This window comes from Leucoraja erinacea, chromosome 21 (genome assembly GCF_028641065.1).
Source record: "Leucoraja erinacea ecotype New England chromosome 21, Leri_hhj_1, whole genome shotgun sequence".
In the NCBI taxonomy this organism is placed as follows: domain Eukaryota; kingdom Metazoa; phylum Chordata; class Chondrichthyes; order Rajiformes; family Rajidae; genus Leucoraja; species Leucoraja erinaceus.
Window position 1 is genome coordinate 27,476,315 of NC_073397.1, and position 20,646 is coordinate 27,496,960.

The 20,646-nt window shown below is 39.9% G+C and overlaps 1 protein-coding gene across 1 annotated transcript in view; it reads left to right on the plus strand.

Moving 5' to 3' along the window:
- Positions 1–20,646, plus strand: part of sall4 (spalt-like transcription factor 4) — a 44,035-nt gene that overhangs the window by 12,941 nt on the left and 10,448 nt on the right. Inside the window, exon 2 of the mRNA XM_055652460.1 lies at positions 11,860–14,481. Within this exon, the coding sequence (XP_055508435.1) occupies positions 11,860–14,481 (2,622 nt within the window). The remainder of the gene's footprint in view (positions 1–11,859; positions 14,482–20,646) is intronic.

The following is a 20,646-nucleotide window of genomic DNA, read 5'->3' on the forward strand; positions in this document are numbered from 1 at the left end:
TGTTATACTACCAGCCTTGACTATGTTCTCTGATGGCTTGAACATCCAGTTAACAACCAGCCTCTGTCTAATGAGAAATGGAAGCAATAAAGTTTTAAGCAAGGAAATTTAACTTTGAATAGCTCTGATATGTAATGATAGCCTTTGTCCAGTTCAATGATGACACAATGTCATCAGTTCCAAGAAATAAGTTGCATTATATTGTGCCTTTCACAATCTTGATGTCCCAAGGATAGTTTTGAAATAGAGTCCACTATTGTGGTCTGTTTAGATCTGATTCTAGACCAGGTGTAATTGAATGCATTTGCTGATATGCAACTTGCAATAGCAGAGCTATGGGGTTCTGCAGATTAAAAAGTTAAACTGGAGAAATGAGTGATTTTGGAGCAAAGACTATTGAGAAGCATAGACAAAATGCTGGAGTCAGGCAGCATCTCTGGAGAAAAAGGACGGGTGACGTTTAGGTTCAGAACCCAAACCTCCTTCAGTCTGAGAATCGGGAGAGAGAGAGAAACTAAAGATATGAAGAGGAATCCGGAACATTTTACTCCAGAGATGTTGCCTGACCCACTGAGTTACTCTAGCACCTTGTGTCTATCTTCGGTATAAACCAGCATCTGCAGTTCATTCGTACGCAATATTGTGAAGGAATTTGAAATGAAAGATTATGTGGTTAAAGCATCAGGAGAGAGTGATTATAAAAATTTGGAGTAAATGGTACAAATGGCAATGTGACAAAATATTAATTTTTCCAATATTTATGCTCTGGACTTCACGGCTGGTGAGGGTGACTGATGGGCTCCTGCTAGAAGAATATGCTGGGCTGTGGGGAAAGTGTAGGGCAACAGGACTAATATGATTACTGCACTACAAGCTGGCATAGACTCAGAATTAGTTTGGCATCTGGGGGTGGGGGGGGGTTACTTTGACATTCCCAACGGATCCGAGGGATATCTTGCTTATTGGTTTACTTTAGCAAAACATTCTTCCAGTCCTGATTTACCAGGGTACTTGCTTCGCTTGTGATCTTGCTTTGTGTAAAATTATAGTGTTCCGTGCTTTATATACGCTCTGAAGTGCTACTTTGGCTGTACAGAGCTGACGGTGATGTGAATGGAGTTCTTCAAACAAAAATGCAGATGTTTCTCCTTTTTAAAAGTGCTTTGGCGTGTGATTGGAAATTTTGCATGATGGATGGCTTGAATGGCTTGGCCCTTACCTTGGACAGAGAAATCTCTCTCTTTCTTCAGCAATATATGACTTTTTATTTAAGGAGGGTCAGATTGCCGATCCTGGTCACTTTTAAGAGCATTGCTTTTTTTTTTTGGACCAGGTGATGTCACAAACACTAGAATTTAGAAAAGATGTGAACAAAAAGAAGAAGCCAATCAAAAACAAAATGCTGAAAATCTAAAATAAAACACAAAGTGGAAATTCTAGGCATTGGGGTTTGGAAAATGTTTGAATATTTTCAAATGCAGGGAAGTGGTGAAGGCTTCAGAGGTTAAAGAGGAAGATCTGAGATGTGGTATATTGAACATGAAAAGTAGAAGCTGGGACAGGCCGTTGAGCTCTTTTTGCCTGCAGCACCATTTATCTTTGTTGCTCATATCACCATCTCCATATCCCTCAGTTTCTCTTAACTTAAAAAATATATATTTTCTTTGCTGGTGTGAATATACTGACCAACGTTGCCTCCATTGCTACATTCTACATGAAGGAAGCAATTCTCAACTTCGCTCTGAATGACCCATCTCCTTATTTTGGAACATTTGAGCCGTTGGTTCTAGACATTCCAGCCTGAAGTGGGAAACATGAACTCTGCATCTGTCAAGTCCCTTAATAATGAGGACCACACTTCTGATGAAGGGTCTCAGACTTGCAACTTAATTCTGTTTCTCTTTTCACAGATGCCAACTACCTTCTGAATGTTCTTTTTTGCTTTTATTTGTTAAGAATTTTGTCTCCATGAGATTAGTGCTCATTCTTAACTTGGAGTTTATGGGCCCAGCCTGTTTAGTCTCTGGTCATAAAACAAACCCATAAAGACTCAATCTAATGAACCTTTGCTCACTATGTATGTCCCTTTGCTGGGCAGTCCTTCCAGATGTGGTCTTACTCAGGCTGTATATAATTAGAGCAATAAGTCTCTACTCTTGTAATAAAGGCCAATGTGTCATTTGACTTCCTAATTGTTTGCTGAACCTTCGGCAGAGCTTGTTGAGGACACCAACACTCTTCACCAGTTTCGATCTTCAATAAAAATAAAGTAGGATAGCAAGATCAGGTGATTGTTTGACTGAAAGAGCATGGTAAATGTGAGGAAGTAAAGGAAGTTATTTCTGAGGGATGTATAAATATGAGGAGACTACAAGGTTGCAACTGGTCAGTCTAATTTGGTCAATAAGTCTTGCTCCAGGAGAGCACTTGTAAAATTGCAGGTGCCAATGGCAGGTTGTGGTAGTAATGCCCCTGTCCCACTTGGGCAATTTTTATTTTTCGGCGACTAGGCTAGGTTAAGGATAGGGTGTCGCCTGTGTGGTTGAGAGTAGTCTCCTCAATCGCCCAAAGAATCGTTGTGTTTTTCTGATCGCCGCTGGATTTTGAAATGTTAAAAACTTTTCAGCGACAGTTGCCTTGACGCCAATGAGCATAGCATAACTTCTCCTGACGTAGGTGCTGTCGTAGGTTGTCGCCAGGATGACAGATTGTCGGCGGTGTTCTTGTTAAGGTATGATTCAATATCGAATTTTATATCGAAGGGGGTCCAATCGCCGTTTTTTCAGTGACCTGCTACGACTATGACAGTCGCTTAAAAGTAGCCTTGGGGACAGGCCCATTACTTGAAAATTGATGGAGCACTTTTTCATTGAAACGTGTTAGGTTACCCCCCCCCCCCCCCCCCCCCCCCAGACTCTTCCGTGATGGTACCTCTGCCGATATTGCAGGGGAGAAATGAGAAAACCCCCATGTCACTGTTTCTAAACATTAAATAGGTGGAAATCCTCCACATTGCATTCTAGAAATGGCCCTGACAAGGTATCTACCATGTTTCATTTTTTGTTGGGGAAATGTGCTGGATCTCTATTCTAGTACGAGTGGGATTTATCCAACATTTCTTGCTGCTCAAGGATGATTCTTTGGGTAGAAGGAATGAGCATTGCTTAGTCAATGGGGCATGAAAGCTTCAAAGCTCAATGCCCTGGAATGGTCTTCCTGTTTGGAATCACCAGTGCTAATGTGGCATTTGCAAATGAGCTGTCGGCAGGTATACTTAATCACAAAATGTACTGTGTGTCTCCTGTTGTAAGGGGTTGTCAAATTCCTTAAAGAAGTAATTCCATTTAGATGGTTGGTTGGAATAAACTGCAAGTTCAGTAAATAAGTAGAATCCAGTACAGTTGGCAAAAGTTATTTCTATTGTACTTTGCAGAATTGTAATCTAATTGGGTTTTTGTATTGTTAACAAACATGGACATTAGACTTTAAACAAAAGCATTTTCTAATATTGTAGATGGGTGGACGACTGCTTATGTAAGCAATTTTGAGCAAATTCCTGGTTCTTGTAGTCTGGACTATGTTGTAGAAGAATGCATTGTTAAGCAAATAAATAAACAGCTTTTGTGATTTAAGGGCACTTCAGTACAAATTATAAATTACAGGTTTACATTTAACAATGGTAATAAACCTGTTGCCTATGTTTTATTGCCTGCAAGTCCTGAACTGGATGGAGTCTGCACTTGTGTGAAATGGAAGAGAATATGGCTATTGTGATGGATTGGCAGTGAGACTCATGGGGAAAATTGTAGGGGAAAGAAATTGGCGCCATGTCAGTATGATGCTGGGTGATTCTAAACGAGCAATTGTTCTTGTTTTTAAATGAAATGAACCTAGAATTTTAGACCAAGAAGCAATTATGCCCCACAGGTTAGATACGGTATCGGCCGCCAACTGTGTAGGAAGGAACTGCAGATGCTTGTTTAAAACGAAGATAGACAGAAAAAGGAGTAACTCAGCGGGTCAGACAGCATCTCTGGTGGAAATGATTGGGTGACGTTTCGGGTCTTGATCCGAAACGTCACCTATTCCTTTTCTCCAGAGATGCTGTCTGATCTGATGTTAGTCTAGATTTTTGTGTCTCTATCTTCATCTACCTACTTCAGCTCTTTAAGGACGTGTGGATCCTGTTTCCAAACAAGCGAGCAGAGATTAATCACATGCACATATTTCATATTTTTTCAAGATTTTCCCTTCCTCTGAAAGCAGAGGAGCTGTGTGGTTCCTGAATCCACCAGATGCCAGTTTGTGGCACCAGGGGGCCAACCTTGGTGGTTAAGTCTCATTGACCATCACTGCCATTTTTCAAAGTTATTTTAAGGAGTTGGTGCCAACAGGATTTGCAGTAAGATTCTTTGAATTTCCAGACCTGGCTGAGCTTCCCTCCTAAATAGTACATTTGATAGAAAAAAAGCCTTAATATGTAAACATAAGGGATTCCAAAGGACAATAGTTTTTCAGGGTGGATAGAGAGGAAGTGCATTTAGTTGCTTACTCTGGGGGAGTGGCAATGGCTGCTCTCTGAAAGAGCAGGTTTAGAGAAACAACATTTAGCTTTTGTATCTTGTTGCAAATGCCATGGAATCCTGCCTTTCTAGAGGTTTTTAAGATTAGGTTTTGGGATTGTGTAATTAAGAAATACTGTTTTTTAAATTTATTTATTGAATCAAAAGCCTCGTGCACATGGCCACAATAGTTTTTTTTTTAATCTGTTTGTTTGAGCTTTTCTGTCTTCTGTCTGACGAGAGAGGGGAGAAGGGATGAAGTGGGCGAGGTGTATATTTCCTTGATTATTTTCCAAGGTAGCGTGAAGTGTAGACGGAAGTGATTAGAGGTTGGTGGGGGAGGGGGGGAATTGGTCAGTGTGATGAACTGGGCTAAATCCACAACTCCACTATTTTCTTGCTGGCAGAGCTGTTGCTAAACCAAGCTGTGATTCGTCATGATAGGATGTTTTCTGCAGTGTATCTGTATACATTGGTAGGAGTTGCTGGAGACAAGCTGGTTATTCTTGGTCTTTTAAGGAAGTAGAAGCATTAGTGTACTTCTTTCTTGGCCTACGTTCATTGTGCTTGGTCCTGGACAAATTGTTGGTGATATTTATGCCTAGAAACCTGAAGTTCTTATCGACAATGTCTACTTCAATCTAGAATTCTGTGGATGTAGAAGACATGCAATAGATGCTGTGTGAGAAAGAATTGCAGATGCTGGATAAAATCGAAGGTAGACATAAAAAGCTGGACTAACTTGGCAGGTGAGGCAGCATCTATGGAGAGAAGGAATGGGTGACGTTTTGGGGTCAAAACGTCACCCATTCCTTCTCTCCATAGATGCTGCCTCACTCTGAGTTACTCCAGCTTTTTGTGTCTACATGCAATAGATGCTGCTGGATACATAGTGTTGTGGAGAGACTATAGCGAGGGGCGAGATGGAGCAACCGTGTGTGCAATGGTAGATAGACACAAAATGCTGGAGTAACTCAGCAGGACAGGCAGCATCTCTGGAGAGAAGGAATGTATGACGTTTCAGGTCGAGACCCTTCTTCAGACGTGCAATGGTAGAGTAGGCTCCAGAGATTTGAATGGCTTCATGCTTGTTTTTTTCCCCCCTTCTGCTCACTTCCCTACAGTTATTGTTCAATGTTTGCTTTAGGAAGTGGCCTGCTACATGGTGATGGTTGCCAATTAGTGACTAAATGGGTCCGATTGCTTCAACTTGCTTTTGCTCGTCAATATTGCACAATAAGCCATATCAATGTGTATGGAAATTTTCTGCAGATCTAGTGGCAAGTTCCTGTTTGTTGTTTTTGTTAACTGTAAACTAAGCACAAAAAGCCCATTGTCTAAAGAGTTTGAGTTTCTTGTATGCACAAGTAAAGTGCAGTACAGGTAGAATGAAAATCTTGTGGCAGTATCACAAACTCCAACACCACACAGAAACATACGTAAGTTATAGATAAATTATGCAAGACAATGCAAAAAAAAAATGGTGCAAAACCTGTAGAAAACTAGTCTGTAGTGATGCAAGAGGAGTTGGCAGTATTCCATCGCTGGAGAAGAATTAGAGTTGTGCAGTTCATTCAAGAATCTGATGGGTAGGAGATAAGTAGCTGTTTCCTAATCTGGTGGTGTGGGACTTTAGGCCTCTAGATGATGCAAGCCGTGAGAAAAGGACACTGCCCAGTTTGTGGGGGATGATTGATGCTGCCACCTTAAGGAAGCACCTCGTGTGGATGCTATTGATAATGGGGAGAGCTGTGCCCATGATAGATCAGACTAAATCTCTTATTCTCTGTAGCCAAATCATATTGTCTGCATCCAAATTGTCATATTGTTCCAATAGAGGTTTGGTAGAGTATTCTCTTTCTACTTCTAAGAAATTAGAGCCGTTGGTTTGAAGTGATTACATCTAAGTGCTGGATTTGGAGCAGCTCACTCAATATTTTAACACCCTGGAATTTGAAGCTGCTATCTCTCCACTGCTGTCCCACCACTGAAAACCTGCTCCAGAATTCTTCTTTCTGAATTCAACAATTATTTTTTGTGTTTGTTGACTTTGAGCAACTTCAAGCACTCAACCAGGTGTTTCTATTGCTCATGTACACTTAACTCATTAACACCCATGCTTTGGCCAACAGCAGCGGTGGCATTGGCAAATTTGTAGATGGAGCTTATCCACACAGTTATGGGTGTAAAGAGTGTCGAGTAAAGGACTAAGCAGCAGCCCTGAAAACATGTAGCACTTTTATTTAAATAAAAACAGTAAAAACCTTTTTTTGATGATTTCTCCATTGCGAAACATTGAACTCTTCTATTCTGATTCATTTATGCAAATACTAATTCACCCATGTTTATTCCTACTTAAATTTTGATTACATTTTGATGAAAGCTAATTAGGTTTAGGCATGCATTGATTGATTTAGATTGCCCTGTAGAATTCCAGAATAATGAAGCTGTAATATGATAGCATTCTTCACCCTCTGTATGGATTTAGAAAAGGGCTTTTATATCAATTTTGCATCGCTGATAATTTTGGAATCTGATGACCATGCGTATTCATACCAATATGTTCATTGTACAAAACCATTGGTACAATAAAGCATTGGCAATTAACATTTGTTGTCATGAGGTCTATCTTTGGGTGTTCTTTGATGTTAAAAAAAAAAATGATAAAATACATTTGAGATGATAAACGTGTTTAGTTTTCCTTATTTATTTAAATGCTTTTGTATTGTTTTATTCCTCTTGTGATATGTGAAAAGGCATTTTATTTCAAATACTTTTTTCACCTCTTCGCTCACTTTGTTCTCATTCCAGAGTTGTAGTTACATTGTGTCAGGGATGCACTTCAATAAGATGTAGTCTTTGTACGGCTCTTAATGGGGTGTTGGCAAAGTTTTGATTGTGTCTGCTTGTTTCTAGTTGGTGGTGATCTGATTTGGCTAACCCTTTGGGATCCCTTTCCTTTCAATCAGCCTACCTCGAGCAGATTTGCACTTAAATTTGGGTTGGGTTGGGATTAGGATGAGGGTGGTGGGGTGAGGGATTCTGTTACTTTATTTAATGAGTAAGTTTAACATTTATGGTGCATTTTACAGTAAAATTTACATCAAAATGTAATACAGCAAAATTATGCTCTATAATACTGAACTGTATTCTGTATATTTTTGCTGTCTATTGTACTCTAGTTATGATTAGTATTATTTGATCTAATTGCATAACATGCCAAACAAAGCTTATTACATATGATAACACTTGAACCATCCTTCAGGTTTATTATCAAATAAAATGTAATACTTGACCACCAAGCTGTTGGTACAGATAGTTTTGTTTTAAAACTTGGTGGAAGAGTGTTTTAAGGAGCACATTTTAAAAGAAGACCACCAGTGTGCAGGTTTGGGGAATTATTTGCATAACTTGAGGGCCTGTTCATTCAGTGAAGTGACCGTGGAGACGCTCTGCAGCCCAACATCATGAAGCTGGAGGCCTTGCTCGAGACTGACTGAGCCCCACCGCAGGGCCATGGACTTGCCATCGGCGCCTGGGATCGACGTTCCAACTGCAGCCTGCGGTTTTCAACATCAAGGAGCTCCCAGTCTCAGTTAGAGATTGATGTCAGGACGCTCAAGTCGCGAGAGATTCGACCAGCCTGACACGAAGTCTGATCATCCGGAGCGGGGAGCTGAGATTCTTTCCCCCCCCCCCCCCCCCCCCCCTCCTAATGCGGGAACTGATCGCCCCGATGCAGAAGGCTCAACCGCCAGTTATGTGAGCCAAGGTCGTCCCGTCAACGGAAGGCTCGAGGCCCTCGACTGCGGGAGAACAAAGAAGGGAAGAGATTGAACTTTTGCCTTCCATCACAGTAAGGAATGCGGAGGAGTCACTGTGGTGGATGTTTATGTTAAAATGCATTTTGTGTGTGTTTTGTTGCATTTTATTGTATGGCAAATCAAATTCCTTGTATGCGGCAAACATACTTGGCTAATAAAATATGATTATGTTGTGCAGCCAACAAGAACAGGAGTCGTGCGGAGATCATAGTGTGTTGTCAGGCTGACAGGTTATTAAGACTGGAAGGGGCCAAGGAAAATGAGAATCAGGGTATTACTGAGAATTAAGATTTTAAATTTGTGGCATGGCAGCACCTGTAGGCAGTGCAGACCAGTTAATATGGGGTGTTGGTGAACTGATAATTGGTGGAAATTAGAATATGGGTGTCAAAGGGTGTTTGCTTGCATTGTTGTTTTGATAGTGTGGAATGTTGGAGTAATTGTACATATTTGTTAGTAACCCGAGACAAACGCAAACAATAGGTATCTTTAATCATCCTCCTCCTCCCCCCCCCCCCCCCCCCTCCTCTAAAAAATGCTCTAATTACTCATAGTTTTCTTAAAATCAGGAAGGTGGCTTTCTTTTGCTGTTAATTTTCTTTATTTTTGGGTGTTGGTGCTGCTGCAGGATTACAGTTCTTATCAGTTAACACTGATGCGAAATTACATTCAAGAATGTCCCCTTTTTGTTCAACCTAGTAATTGATTTTGCCATGTTGTCATAGAAGCATTTTAGGAATGACCTACAATGTATTGTAGCTCCCTCTAGAGTTAAAATAAGTAATGAAACATACGTGCACCAATTTATCATTAGAATGCATTTGGATGATACAGCGTGGAGACAGGCTCTTTAGCCCACCGAGTCCTCATGACCAGCGATCTCCGTACATCCCCGTACATTAGCGCCATCCTACACACAAGATTTTCTTTTTTTAACCAAAGCCAATTAACCTCGTTGGAGGGTGGGAGGAAACCGTAACACCCGGGGAAAACTCGCGCGGCCACTTGCGCGGGAAAACATTCAAACTCCATACAGACAACACCCATAGTCGGGGTCGTATCCATGTTTCTCGTGCTGTCATGGAACAACTCGCCTGCTGCGCCGCCATGCTGTAAAAAATGAGGAACTGGCATTACGGTTTAAAGTTTCTTCACCCTGGGTTGGGTTACGTTTTCTACTTTTTTGTTGTGTGTCCAGTTCTTTCATTGCCCCCAAACTCTCATATTCATTCTAATTTGTGTCAAATTATGTTTTCTTCTCTATCAACCACTCTGCTTTCCTTATGTTTTTTTTTATTCATGAGATTTGACCAAAGATTAATTCTGACAATGGGTCTTTCTTAAATGCAAAATAGTGAATTAACAATATTTTTAAAGGTATTTTGCATATTTATCAGATGAAGGACTGTACATGTTAATTCTGTGACTAGCTATTCATTCTTATGTTAAGGTAACATTGTCAAACAGATTTTAAAATAAAGGGGTTACTTTTGTGCTTAGAGGGGGATGGAAGGTGAGAAGAAGCACAAAGCTATAGGCATTTTGATTATCCTGTCCCTAATCTCAAATGCACAGATGTTTAGTGATTATTTAGCATGGTGATTTAGTGTTGCTGACAATCCCTTCAGGCATTTCCTAATGGACTTAACTAGTAGTAATTAAACTGATCTGTTTGTCGTTTAATTTTTAGTTTATTCCTTTTAAAGTCATGTTTTCTCTGGGATGAAATTCCAGGCAAGTGGTTAAATGTTGTATATAGTACTAGTCATCTATTTTTAAAAAAGCATTTTGCAAGCTAAATTTTAAAAGCACAAACCATCAATGCATTTGTATTCTTGGAGTACAATGGTGGTTGAAACTATTTTTCTCCAACACATGTGACACATCCTATGTAGATGTGCACTGTTGTGATAATTTTGAGGGATCTTTGGAACTTTTACAATTTTTTTGTTTTTGTTTTTGTTTGTGTTTTTTTTTGTCTTGGTGGGGCCCTTTCTCGCTGGGATCAGACTTCTCTTGCCACACTCCTAATGCCTTGGGTGAATTGAGAGGGTGTGTAATGTTGAACAGTTTGAAGTGTGGAAGAGTGTATACTAGAGGAGTGAAAAGATTGGAGTTGCAGTGTATGAGTTTACATCGGGACATGTTTCTTAATTTTTCCATAAACAGCTTCTCTCTAAATGTTTCAATGCAATTCCACAGTTTAACGTTTTGATTCTGCTTTAAGAAGGCAGTTTAGGGCATAGTTTGTGAAACATAATAGGAAAAACAGATGGACATTACCGATCATTTAATTGGGCTGCTGTCTGATGAAGGGTCCTGACCCAAGATCTTATCTCCAGAGATGCTGCCTGACCTGCGGAGTTACTCCAGCGCTGCCTATCTTTAGCTGTACTCTTGAGTTTGGACTTGCTTGCCTTGTTGGGGCTAAAAAGGACTTCTACATGAGATTCCTGGTGAAGCAAATTCCTGAGCAACAACATGAATTAAAAAAATAGTTTTAAACAAAATATGGGTTCCAAATAGTCAATTGTTTTAGCATGGATACATTTGACTATTTTATCTGTTGTGATGAGGGGAATAGAAGGACATTGAAGGAATGTTGGTTTGCAGTAGATTTAAAGAAATTACTGTTGGACATTGGAACTACCCATAGATTCCACCATCCCCTCCCACCGCCCATTCTGGTTGATGAAATGTGAACTTCAGCATTTCTCCCAATGATTTTGCTGCCGAAATTGTCATTTGTGAACAGAATTTGCCTGAGCCTACTTGTCCTATTGGCTGAGACTGTATTCTAAGAACTCTGATCAGTGCTTCCAATTTGTTGAACATTTTGTGGAAATATGACAATAAGCACATTGTGATCTGGCTGGGCAGTGGGGGATTGTTGTTCATGGTGGGGTGGGGGTGTGGTCTATTGACTAATTGACTTTACTATACTTGTAAATGTGTGAATGGTTTATTATCAGGACTGGAAGGAAACCTAGAGATTGAAAGAAATACCAACTCATTATGTTTTGCGTTTTGATTGTTGCAAATTTTCTATCAACTTCAACAATAGCGAGGAAACTGAATTCTCTAATTGTTTTCTTTTGTCAAAGGGGCAGTGGTGGAAATAGTGTATGAATAAATTTATTTGATTGATTTTAAGGCTGAAGAAGGGTCTCAACCCGAAACGTCGCCTATTCCTTTTCTCCGTAGATGCTGCCTCACCTGCCGAGTTTCTCCAGCATTTTTGTCTATCTTCGATTTTTCCAGCACCTGCAGTTCTTTCTTAAAGATTAATTTTAATGGTTGTTTGATGTTTAATTTTAATGGTTGTTTAATGGGTTCACTATTTCTTAAGAGGGGGAAATATTGTTTACTAAAAGTATGTATTGTAAAGATTGATAGTCTATTACCATCATTTTGAATTATAATGTGTGTTGGTTTGTACTAAGAAGTCTTGTGCTTTTGTTATTGCCTTGCAGGTTCTCAAGTATGCCAAAATGATGGAGTTGGGGAAATAAGCGCAAAGAAATGTAGGACCGAAGAAACCAACATCTGTAAGAAATGCTGTGCCGAGTTCTTTGATCTTTCCAAGTTCCTTGAACACAGGAAAAATTGCACTAAAAACCCACCAGTTTTGATTATGAATGAAGGTGAGAGGGAAATGCCTCCAAAAGACTGCCCAGAACCTTGTCCGGATAACGTCACAAATGGCCAAATGAACAATCAATCTAACAACAATAATAGCTCTGAAGAAAAAGATGAAGAGAATGATACTGCTGAAATGAATGTTGATAATGTAGAATCTCATAAACCATGTGCCTCTAAAGCTGCTCCGAGTTTACATCCAGCCTCTGGTGTGAACTATGTAACCCAGTCTAAAATACCAAACACTAATGTCACATTGGAGATGATTCACAACACTAAGGTCGCTGTGACTCAGCACGTTCCTGACAATGTGCCTGCCAGCAACTCCAATGCAACTGCAAACATTAATGTTATTCCAATCTTGCTTGAGCAGTTGGTCTGCTTGCAACAGCAACAACTTCAACAGATTCAGTTAACTGAGCAAATCCGCATCCAGGTGGCAATGATGGCTCCTCATTCTCTGCACCCATCCATTGTTGCAGCTGCAGACCCCCTCAAAGCTCTGGGGGCACACCTTTCTCAGCAGCTTTCTGCTGCTGCTGCTTTAATCGGGCAGAAAGTGGGTAGCCAGAGCTACTCCATAGAAGGTTTTAAACCAATACAGATACCTCATTCTTCTGTTGGTTCAACTCATTTCAACAAAGGCTTGCACCACTCTGACTCTGCATCTCTACAAACCGCTGGTACTCTAACTTCGCTATCCTCCAAATCCGATTCCATTTTATGCTCCGAAAACTCAGCCAGGCTTAAACATGGGAGCCTCACCAGCTCGGCTGCAAGATTTCCAAATCCCTTGCTGCCACGCTCCCCAAATACAGCGGCCATCCACAGCCCACTGATCGGACTATCTGCTGCTTCAGCTGCGCGAAATCAGAAAGGCAAGCCCCCAAATGTTGCGGTGTTTGAAACAAAGTCCAGTTCGGAGGAGTCCTTCTTCAAACACAAGTGCAAATTTTGCGGCAAAGTATTTGGAAATGACAGTGCCCTGCAGATTCATATCCGTTCCCACACTGGTGAACGACCATACAAATGTAACATTTGCGGTAATCGATTTACAACCAAGGGCAACCTGAAGGTCCATTTTCAGCGACATAAGGAGAAGTACCCGCACATCAGGATGAATCCATATCCAGTTCCTGAACATTTGGACAATGTTCCAACCAGCAGTGGGATTCCGTACGGCATGTCTATACCTGTTGATACTTCTGCAAATTGGTCAGACACCAAGCCTGTCTTGCAAACGTTGTCCAACTCGGTTGGGATGAATCTATCAAATACTTTTGATGATACTTCGGATAAAGTACCTGCGAGTGATTTTCTGCAAAGACGATCTCCCGCAGTAAGCGAAACTGCGTCTTTGTCATCAAATATCAGCAGCTACGAATCGAACATAGAAGTTAAGTGTACAAATGAGAATGGCAATGCACCTATTCTGGCTACTTCCATCATGTCTGACACCTCCAAGCCTAAGCTACCTTTTGGTAACATACTTGATAACAGCCAAGCATCTGAGACATCCAAGCTTCAACAGTTAGTAGAAAATATAGACAAAACATTGACTGACCCAAACGAATGTGCTGTGTGCCATCGTATACTAAGTTGCCAAAGTTCACTAAAAATGCATTATCGTACCCACACTGGTGAAAGGCCATTCAAATGTAAAGTGTGTGGCAGGGCTTTTTCCACAAAAGGCAACCTCAAGACTCACTATGGGGTCCATAGGGCAAAGCCTCCTTTGAGAGTGCAGCATTCATGCCCAATTTGCCACAAGAGATTCACTAATGCTGTTGTCCTTCAGCAGCACATCAGAATGCATATGGGAGGTCAGATCTCAAACACCCCTCTGCCTGAAGGCTATTACGATGGTTCTGATCCAGAGCCAGCACTAGCTGATGAAAATGCTGAGCTAGACAGCAGTTTTACAGATGAAAATATGGATGAATCCGAGTTGGAAGGGGAGAAAGGTACAAAGCTGCCTACAACAACTGAGTATTCAAAACCAGTTTTGCCTTACAGTGACTTACCGGCCAACTCTCCCCTGCTGGTATTCTCCAATATAGCTGCTTTGGAAAGTCAGATGAAAATGGTTAACTCTAATTCTAATGTGAACTTGCAACGACAGAGCAGTTTAAAATCCAGTGAGAACGGCTCCCCTGAAAGTGAAGGTATGGCTAATGATTCTTTATCAGCGACAGGGGATCAAGAATACCAGAACAATCGGAGCCCAGGTGCTGCGGAATCAGCATTGTTTCGAGCTTCATCTCCTGCTAACAGCTTTAATGGTAGTCACAAGTCCAAGTCGCCAGGATTTACGAGTGAAAATCCAGCAACAAAAATTGAGCCTGTCGAGACATCTGAACTGACAAATGATGCTGCGTTAGATTTAACATCAGCCAATGTTCATCAAAAAGTTAAGGAAGAAGTGACTAGTGTTCCATTTACTAACGGAGACTGCAGTAAGTATAGAAAGAAATATGTAGTTTAATCTTTGCTATCATCTTAGTCATGATCACAGTGAATGGCGTTACTGGCTCAAAGGGCCGAATGACCTACTCCTGCACCTATTGTCTGTTGTCTATTAAGCTTTAATAATTTAATAGGTTCCAGTCTCTTATATCGGACTCTGCTCCATTAATTATGAAAGTTATAATCTATGATTAAGTGCTCGTACCCATGTAATTGAAGTAAGGAACTTTTATAAAAAGAAATCAAACTTGTGTAAGCAGATCTCTGTGTTTTTAAAGTATTCTGAGACTTTATGTTGAGATATGAACAGATGAGTAAAGTGGTGTAAGACAAATTGTGATTGGGAATAAAGAGGAAAGAGAAATCTATTGTTCTACTTCCTCTGGTAGCTATCAGTTTCTTGTTAGAATGTGGGCATTAATTGTTGTTCGGTAACTAATTAATGTCAGTACGTGTGACGTAAATGTCCTAAACTAGTCCTGGATTTTTTTCTGTACCTCTGCAATATTGATGAGGATGAAACTGATTCATTAATTTTCCAGTAACTACCAATATCTAGGGGCCTTGGAGCAATCTAAAACTCTCTTTACCACTGGTCAGGCTGAGATCAGTGGACTTTGGACCAGAGATTGAACCTGAGAAATTTTCAAAATCAAATGCCTATTAACAACACTTTGTCAGCGAGATAGCGTGAGGTATATGAATGCGCTCTCAATCTATTGTACTGCAAGCAACCTCAAAAAACATATTGAGAAACTGGGTAGGGGTGTGGTGGTGGTATGGTGAAACAGGACTTGTAACATAAACACCAGCACAAGACTACCTAGTAAAACCAGCATCATTATCGTTGGTAGGTTCAGTGAATGAAAGATTATAGCAAATTTATGATCGAGGCATAAAACGAATAAGGTCCACAACAATATGGCCTTTGGATTTGATTGTTGGAAATTGCCCATCATCTCCACTTGGGGTGGTAAAAGTTTCAAAAATAGGATATCAATTAAGTACTCTGTCCAAATTAACATTTAAAAAAAATCTTTAATTTGTTTTGTTCCATCATTAAGGAGAACTACATGTGTTCATTATTTAAGCCTCTATTCCCAATGAGTTTAATAATTGATCTTGATTTATTCTAATTTATGATCTAAAACTAGTTGAAATTTGAGTGCTGTGGCCTGTAGTTAGTAAAGAACATTTCCCCATTCACTTATTGATACAATGTAAGGACCCAATACAATATGTAGCTTTTAGTTGGGTTGTTAATTGTTGATCTATGGTTGTATTTTATGGTACCCTGAGCTCCTGTAGCAGAACTTGGAATGTAATTACTGTTGGAATATTAGTAAAAACAATTAAAATGGGATACAGGACGTTTTGGGAACCAGAAAGGTGCATTGAAAAGCAACAGTAATTGAACAATAGATACGTTTGTCCAGTTGTTCTTCACTCATTAGATGCAAGTGTTTTACAATTGTCTCTGTGTCCCTTCTTTAGAAGACATTGGTTGGTAATCCTTCTGAATATCTTGTGAATTTTGCTGAAGGGAATTTATTTTGAATTTTGATCTGAGTTGAGTTGAACATAATCTGAATTGGTTTTAAAGACATCATGCTTCGAAGCTTGGTGCTTGTTTTTGCAGATCTCAAAGGCAGATTTTTCGTGTCTCCAATATTCGCCTTATAAACAACACTGCCCTCAATCTAAATTCACTTGTGTCCAGCTAGTTCTAAGACAGCAATGTCTTTTCATTTGGTGCAGTAGTATTTGATAGTTCTACACATCAAAGATGTCTTAGGGAGTATAGTATAACAACATTCGTATCTTGGACAATGTCACTGTTTGTGCAAAACTCATAGAATGGTTGCAACATTCAGCACATATCTGCCCGATACAAGGGCAATTCACTGGTTCCACCATGACCCCACCCTCTACCCATAGCCTTGCAAAATTTTCCTTGCCACATTCTTATCCATCTCTCTCTCAAGTGGTAATATCTCATCTGCAAGTAATGCATCCTAGATTCCAATCGTTGTTTTAAAACGTTACTTGGGTCACTATTAATTGACTTTTATACCAATGATTTCTTGTCCTCAATCCCTGCATCAATTAAAATGGTCACCCAGTATCCACACCATCCAAGCACAGAATAAAGAGAGAAGATTGGACTTTATTGCCTTCCATCACAGTGAGGAATGTGGAGAATCCACTGTGGTGGATGTTTATGTTAGCTTTTATATAGTTGTGTGTCTTGTTGCTTTTTTTTTTAGTATGGCTGCATGGTAAATCGAATATCACTGTCTGTTAATGGGTATACGTAACAATAAAAAACCTTGAACCATCTCATTTTATGTAGTTCTGCTCAATCCCCAGTCAGCCATCTTGTAGTAAAATAATTGCAGCCTCCCCAATCTATTCTTAACATTGTAGTCCCTCATCCCAGGATGTAATCCCTCATCGCATTCTCTTACATCTTTTTCTCACTCTTTCTGTGGCTTCACATCTTTCTATGTGACCAGAATTAAATGGAGTACTGAATTTGAAGCCAAACTACCACTTCACCGATTGTGCAGAGCAGCCAGGCTTTTATTTTTCAATGATTCTATTGATAAAATGCAGAATTGTGTGTGTGCTTTTTTTTTAAATTGCTTTCTCAATGTGTCCTATATTCAAAGACTTGTGAACCTGTATCCTGCTGCTCGGTTCCCTTTTAAATAGAGAGCATAGCTTTGAGGTGAGTGGGGGAATATTTAACGGAGATTTACAAGTTTTTAAAGTGGTAGATTCCTGGAATGTGCTATCAGTGGAAGTGGTGGAAACTAATACGTCAGCAATGTTTGATGCCTTCGGGCAGATGTGAGCAGGCTGGAAATGTAGGGGAACTGATTAAGTGCAGGCAGATGTGCAGTTTAAATTGGCATTGTGGTCGGCATTGATATCATTGGCCCATGAGTTTATTCTGTGCTCTATTCTATGTTCTTCCAGAATACTACCCTTTCATATTGCCCCTTCACCTTTCTGAAATTCCGCATCTCACATTTCCCCACATTAAAGTTCATCTGCCTGCGTTTGTCCACATCACCTGCTACAGTGTATTATCTGTTGCAATTTATTCTGTCTGCAGTTTTTTGTTTGTCATCCACCAGTTTGGAATTTGTGGCTTCCATCTACAAGTCTCGATCATTAATGCAGATCATTTAAAAAAATTAAAGTCCTAATGCTGATCCCTGGGGTCCACCTCATTTGAGGTGAAAAATTATTCATTATGACCCTCTGTAACTTAGCCAACTTCTATCCTTGCTATTGATGTCCCTTTTTAAGCCATATGCTTCGACTTAACTGATAAATATTGATAATGTTTGACGAGTAGGAAATAAAGCTCTATTAAAGACTGATGCTTGCTATTGAAAGCCGTTTACAACTAACCCCTCCAATCTTTCACAAATCAGTTCTTGAAATCTAAAAATCATTGAATGGCACATAGAAATGGGACTGGCAACTCTTCCTTCTTTCATTCTGTCTTGAATAAAACACTTAATTGTACCTTAAACTCCTCCATGAGGTCATCCTTCAACAGGTGGTACTGTTTGTTTTTCTATTGTTTCCATAACTAAAGGTTGGTATCTGAACTTTTCCACACTTCCACCCAGCCCTTGACCCTACACTTAAGTAAAATTCCTAAAAGGGTAAAAAAATTATGTAGCTTAACTAAAATTTCTAGATATTTATCATCGCAACAAAAAATATTTCAATATCTATTAAACTGGTTAGATATCCCATGTTCTTGAAAGGTACATACTAAATGCTATTTTAATTACTATCTCTAGTTTTAAACATCAAGCATTTGTATTTTGGAACCTTGGGATCCTTCCTGTTTGAATTACATCAAGTATTACAGTTACTCGTGGAGCAATAATCTAACCATTGATTCTTTGAGTACATGCCTTTGTTTCACCAAGTTTACTTTCCACTACAGCAAATTGTGTGCTGCTTTCTGCTCACTCGAACACGATGCACAGGAATAAGTCTATAATGAATGCCACCTATCTGAAGAAGGGTCTCGACAATAGGTGCAGGAGTAGGCCATTCGGCCCTTTGAGCCAGCACCGCCATTCACTATTATGGCCAAACATCCACAATCCGTACCCCGTTCCTGCCTTCTCCCCATATCCCCTAACTCCGCTATCTTTAAGAGCTCTATCTAACTCTCTCTTGAAAGCGTCCAGAGAATTGGCCTCCACTACCTTCTGAGGCAGTGAATTCCACAGATTCACAACCGTATGTGAAGAAGTTTTTCCTCATCTCCGTTCTAAATGGCTTGCTTCTTATTCTTAAACTGTGGTCCCTGGTTCTGGACTCCCCCAGCATCAGGAACATGTTCCTCTAGCGTGTCCAAACCTTTGATAATCTTATATGTTTCAATAAGAACCCCTTTCATCCTTCTAAATTCCATAGTTTACAAGTCCAGCCGCTCCATTTTATCAACATATGACAGTTCCGTCATCCCGGGAATTAACCTTGTGAACCCATGCTGCACTCCCTCAATAGCAAAAACGTCACCTATTCCTTTTATCCAGAGATGATACCAGACCCACTGAGTTACACCAGCTGTTTGTGTCTGTCTATGAAAATCACGCAACCTTTTTTTAAAAGAAATTTCACTTGGCCAACCATTTCCCAGAAAAAAAATAATTTAAACTTTGGAATGGATGCATGTAATTTCAGAGCTATATCTTTCCCTGGTAATGTGATCTCTTATTTCTTTTAAGTTCCATCAACTAATTGTTCCTGAAGGCAATGGCAATCCTCCACCATGACAATTTAAAAAATCTCTCCTTTATCACCGTTTGCTTTCCATGTGTAATCAAACTCTAAACATCTTACCACCATCTATTAAATAAATTTTGGAGGGGTCCATCAATATTAGGCTGTGGGCTGAGCATCAAAAATGTGTCTAGAAATGAGATTTTGTGACCCAAGTCACCAAACTACATGAAATTTTCACATATTGTGTAACATTTTTTTAATATAAATCACCCCTGAAACTCGATATGAAGAAGACATGCACATTTTTATTAAATTAGAGAAAAAACTGAAAATGTTCGGGTAATTTTTAGTCCAATCAAAGCACATTTAACATTGAGTTGTCTGCCAGTTGGCCAATCGCCCGCTTTGTTTCAGGCTAGCACAGAAAATGGCTGAGGGGGCTTCACAGATGCCTGTTTTACTGGAGATTCCGATTTGTTGTTCTGTGGAATAAATGTGGTGAAAAAAAACGGAGGGATATCGATCGCTGTTTATAGGCTTCCATTGCAGTGAGAAATGGTCAGATATCCCTCCGTTTTTTTCCCCGTTGTCGGGGTCTGAAAACGGCCGCTATAGACGGCACTATGTACAGCCCCCTGCCCGCGGCTCCGCGTTCGCGAATCAGCCGCTTATTAATTGAGACCGCGGCTTCACTTTACCGCGAGTACCTATGTCCCGCAGTCGGAGCACTTTTTCCCGGTAAGCTTTCGCAGGCAGCTCCGAGATTATCTGTTAAAGACTTATTACTCTACAACACGCTGGCATTAGTGACAATGTTTAATTTACTGTGTTTTGGATACATATAGTTTAGGCCCTCAATTTCATGAATGAATGAAGTAAGTGAATGAATGAAGTAAGTGAATGAATGAATTAATTTATTCACATTATAAAATGGTGCAATTAAATTAATTAAACTCCATACAGATAGATTTTCATAAATTCAGACTTTAGATCTTACCTTTTAGTTAGAGTTGGTCCCTGGCTGTCTAAATCTTTGTGTTCCAGGACCTCAGCAGGGACTTTGCTTTCAAGGCTTTCTTGCACTTTAATCCACTTCGCAGCACTTTCTTCAGCCTTTTTAATGCTTTTCCCACTAAATACAATTACCTGCTGCAAGTTTCCACCACATTTATTCCACAGAACAACAAATCGGAATCTCCAGTAAAACAGGCATCTGTGAAGCCCCCTTAGCCATTTTGTGTGCTAGCCTGAAACAAAGCGCGTGATTTTCCGTTTTTTCTCTAATTTAATAAAAATGTGCAAGTCTTCTTCATATCGAGTTTCAGGGGTGATTTATATAATTTTTTTTACACAATATGAAAATTTAATGTAGTTTGGTGACTTGGGTCACG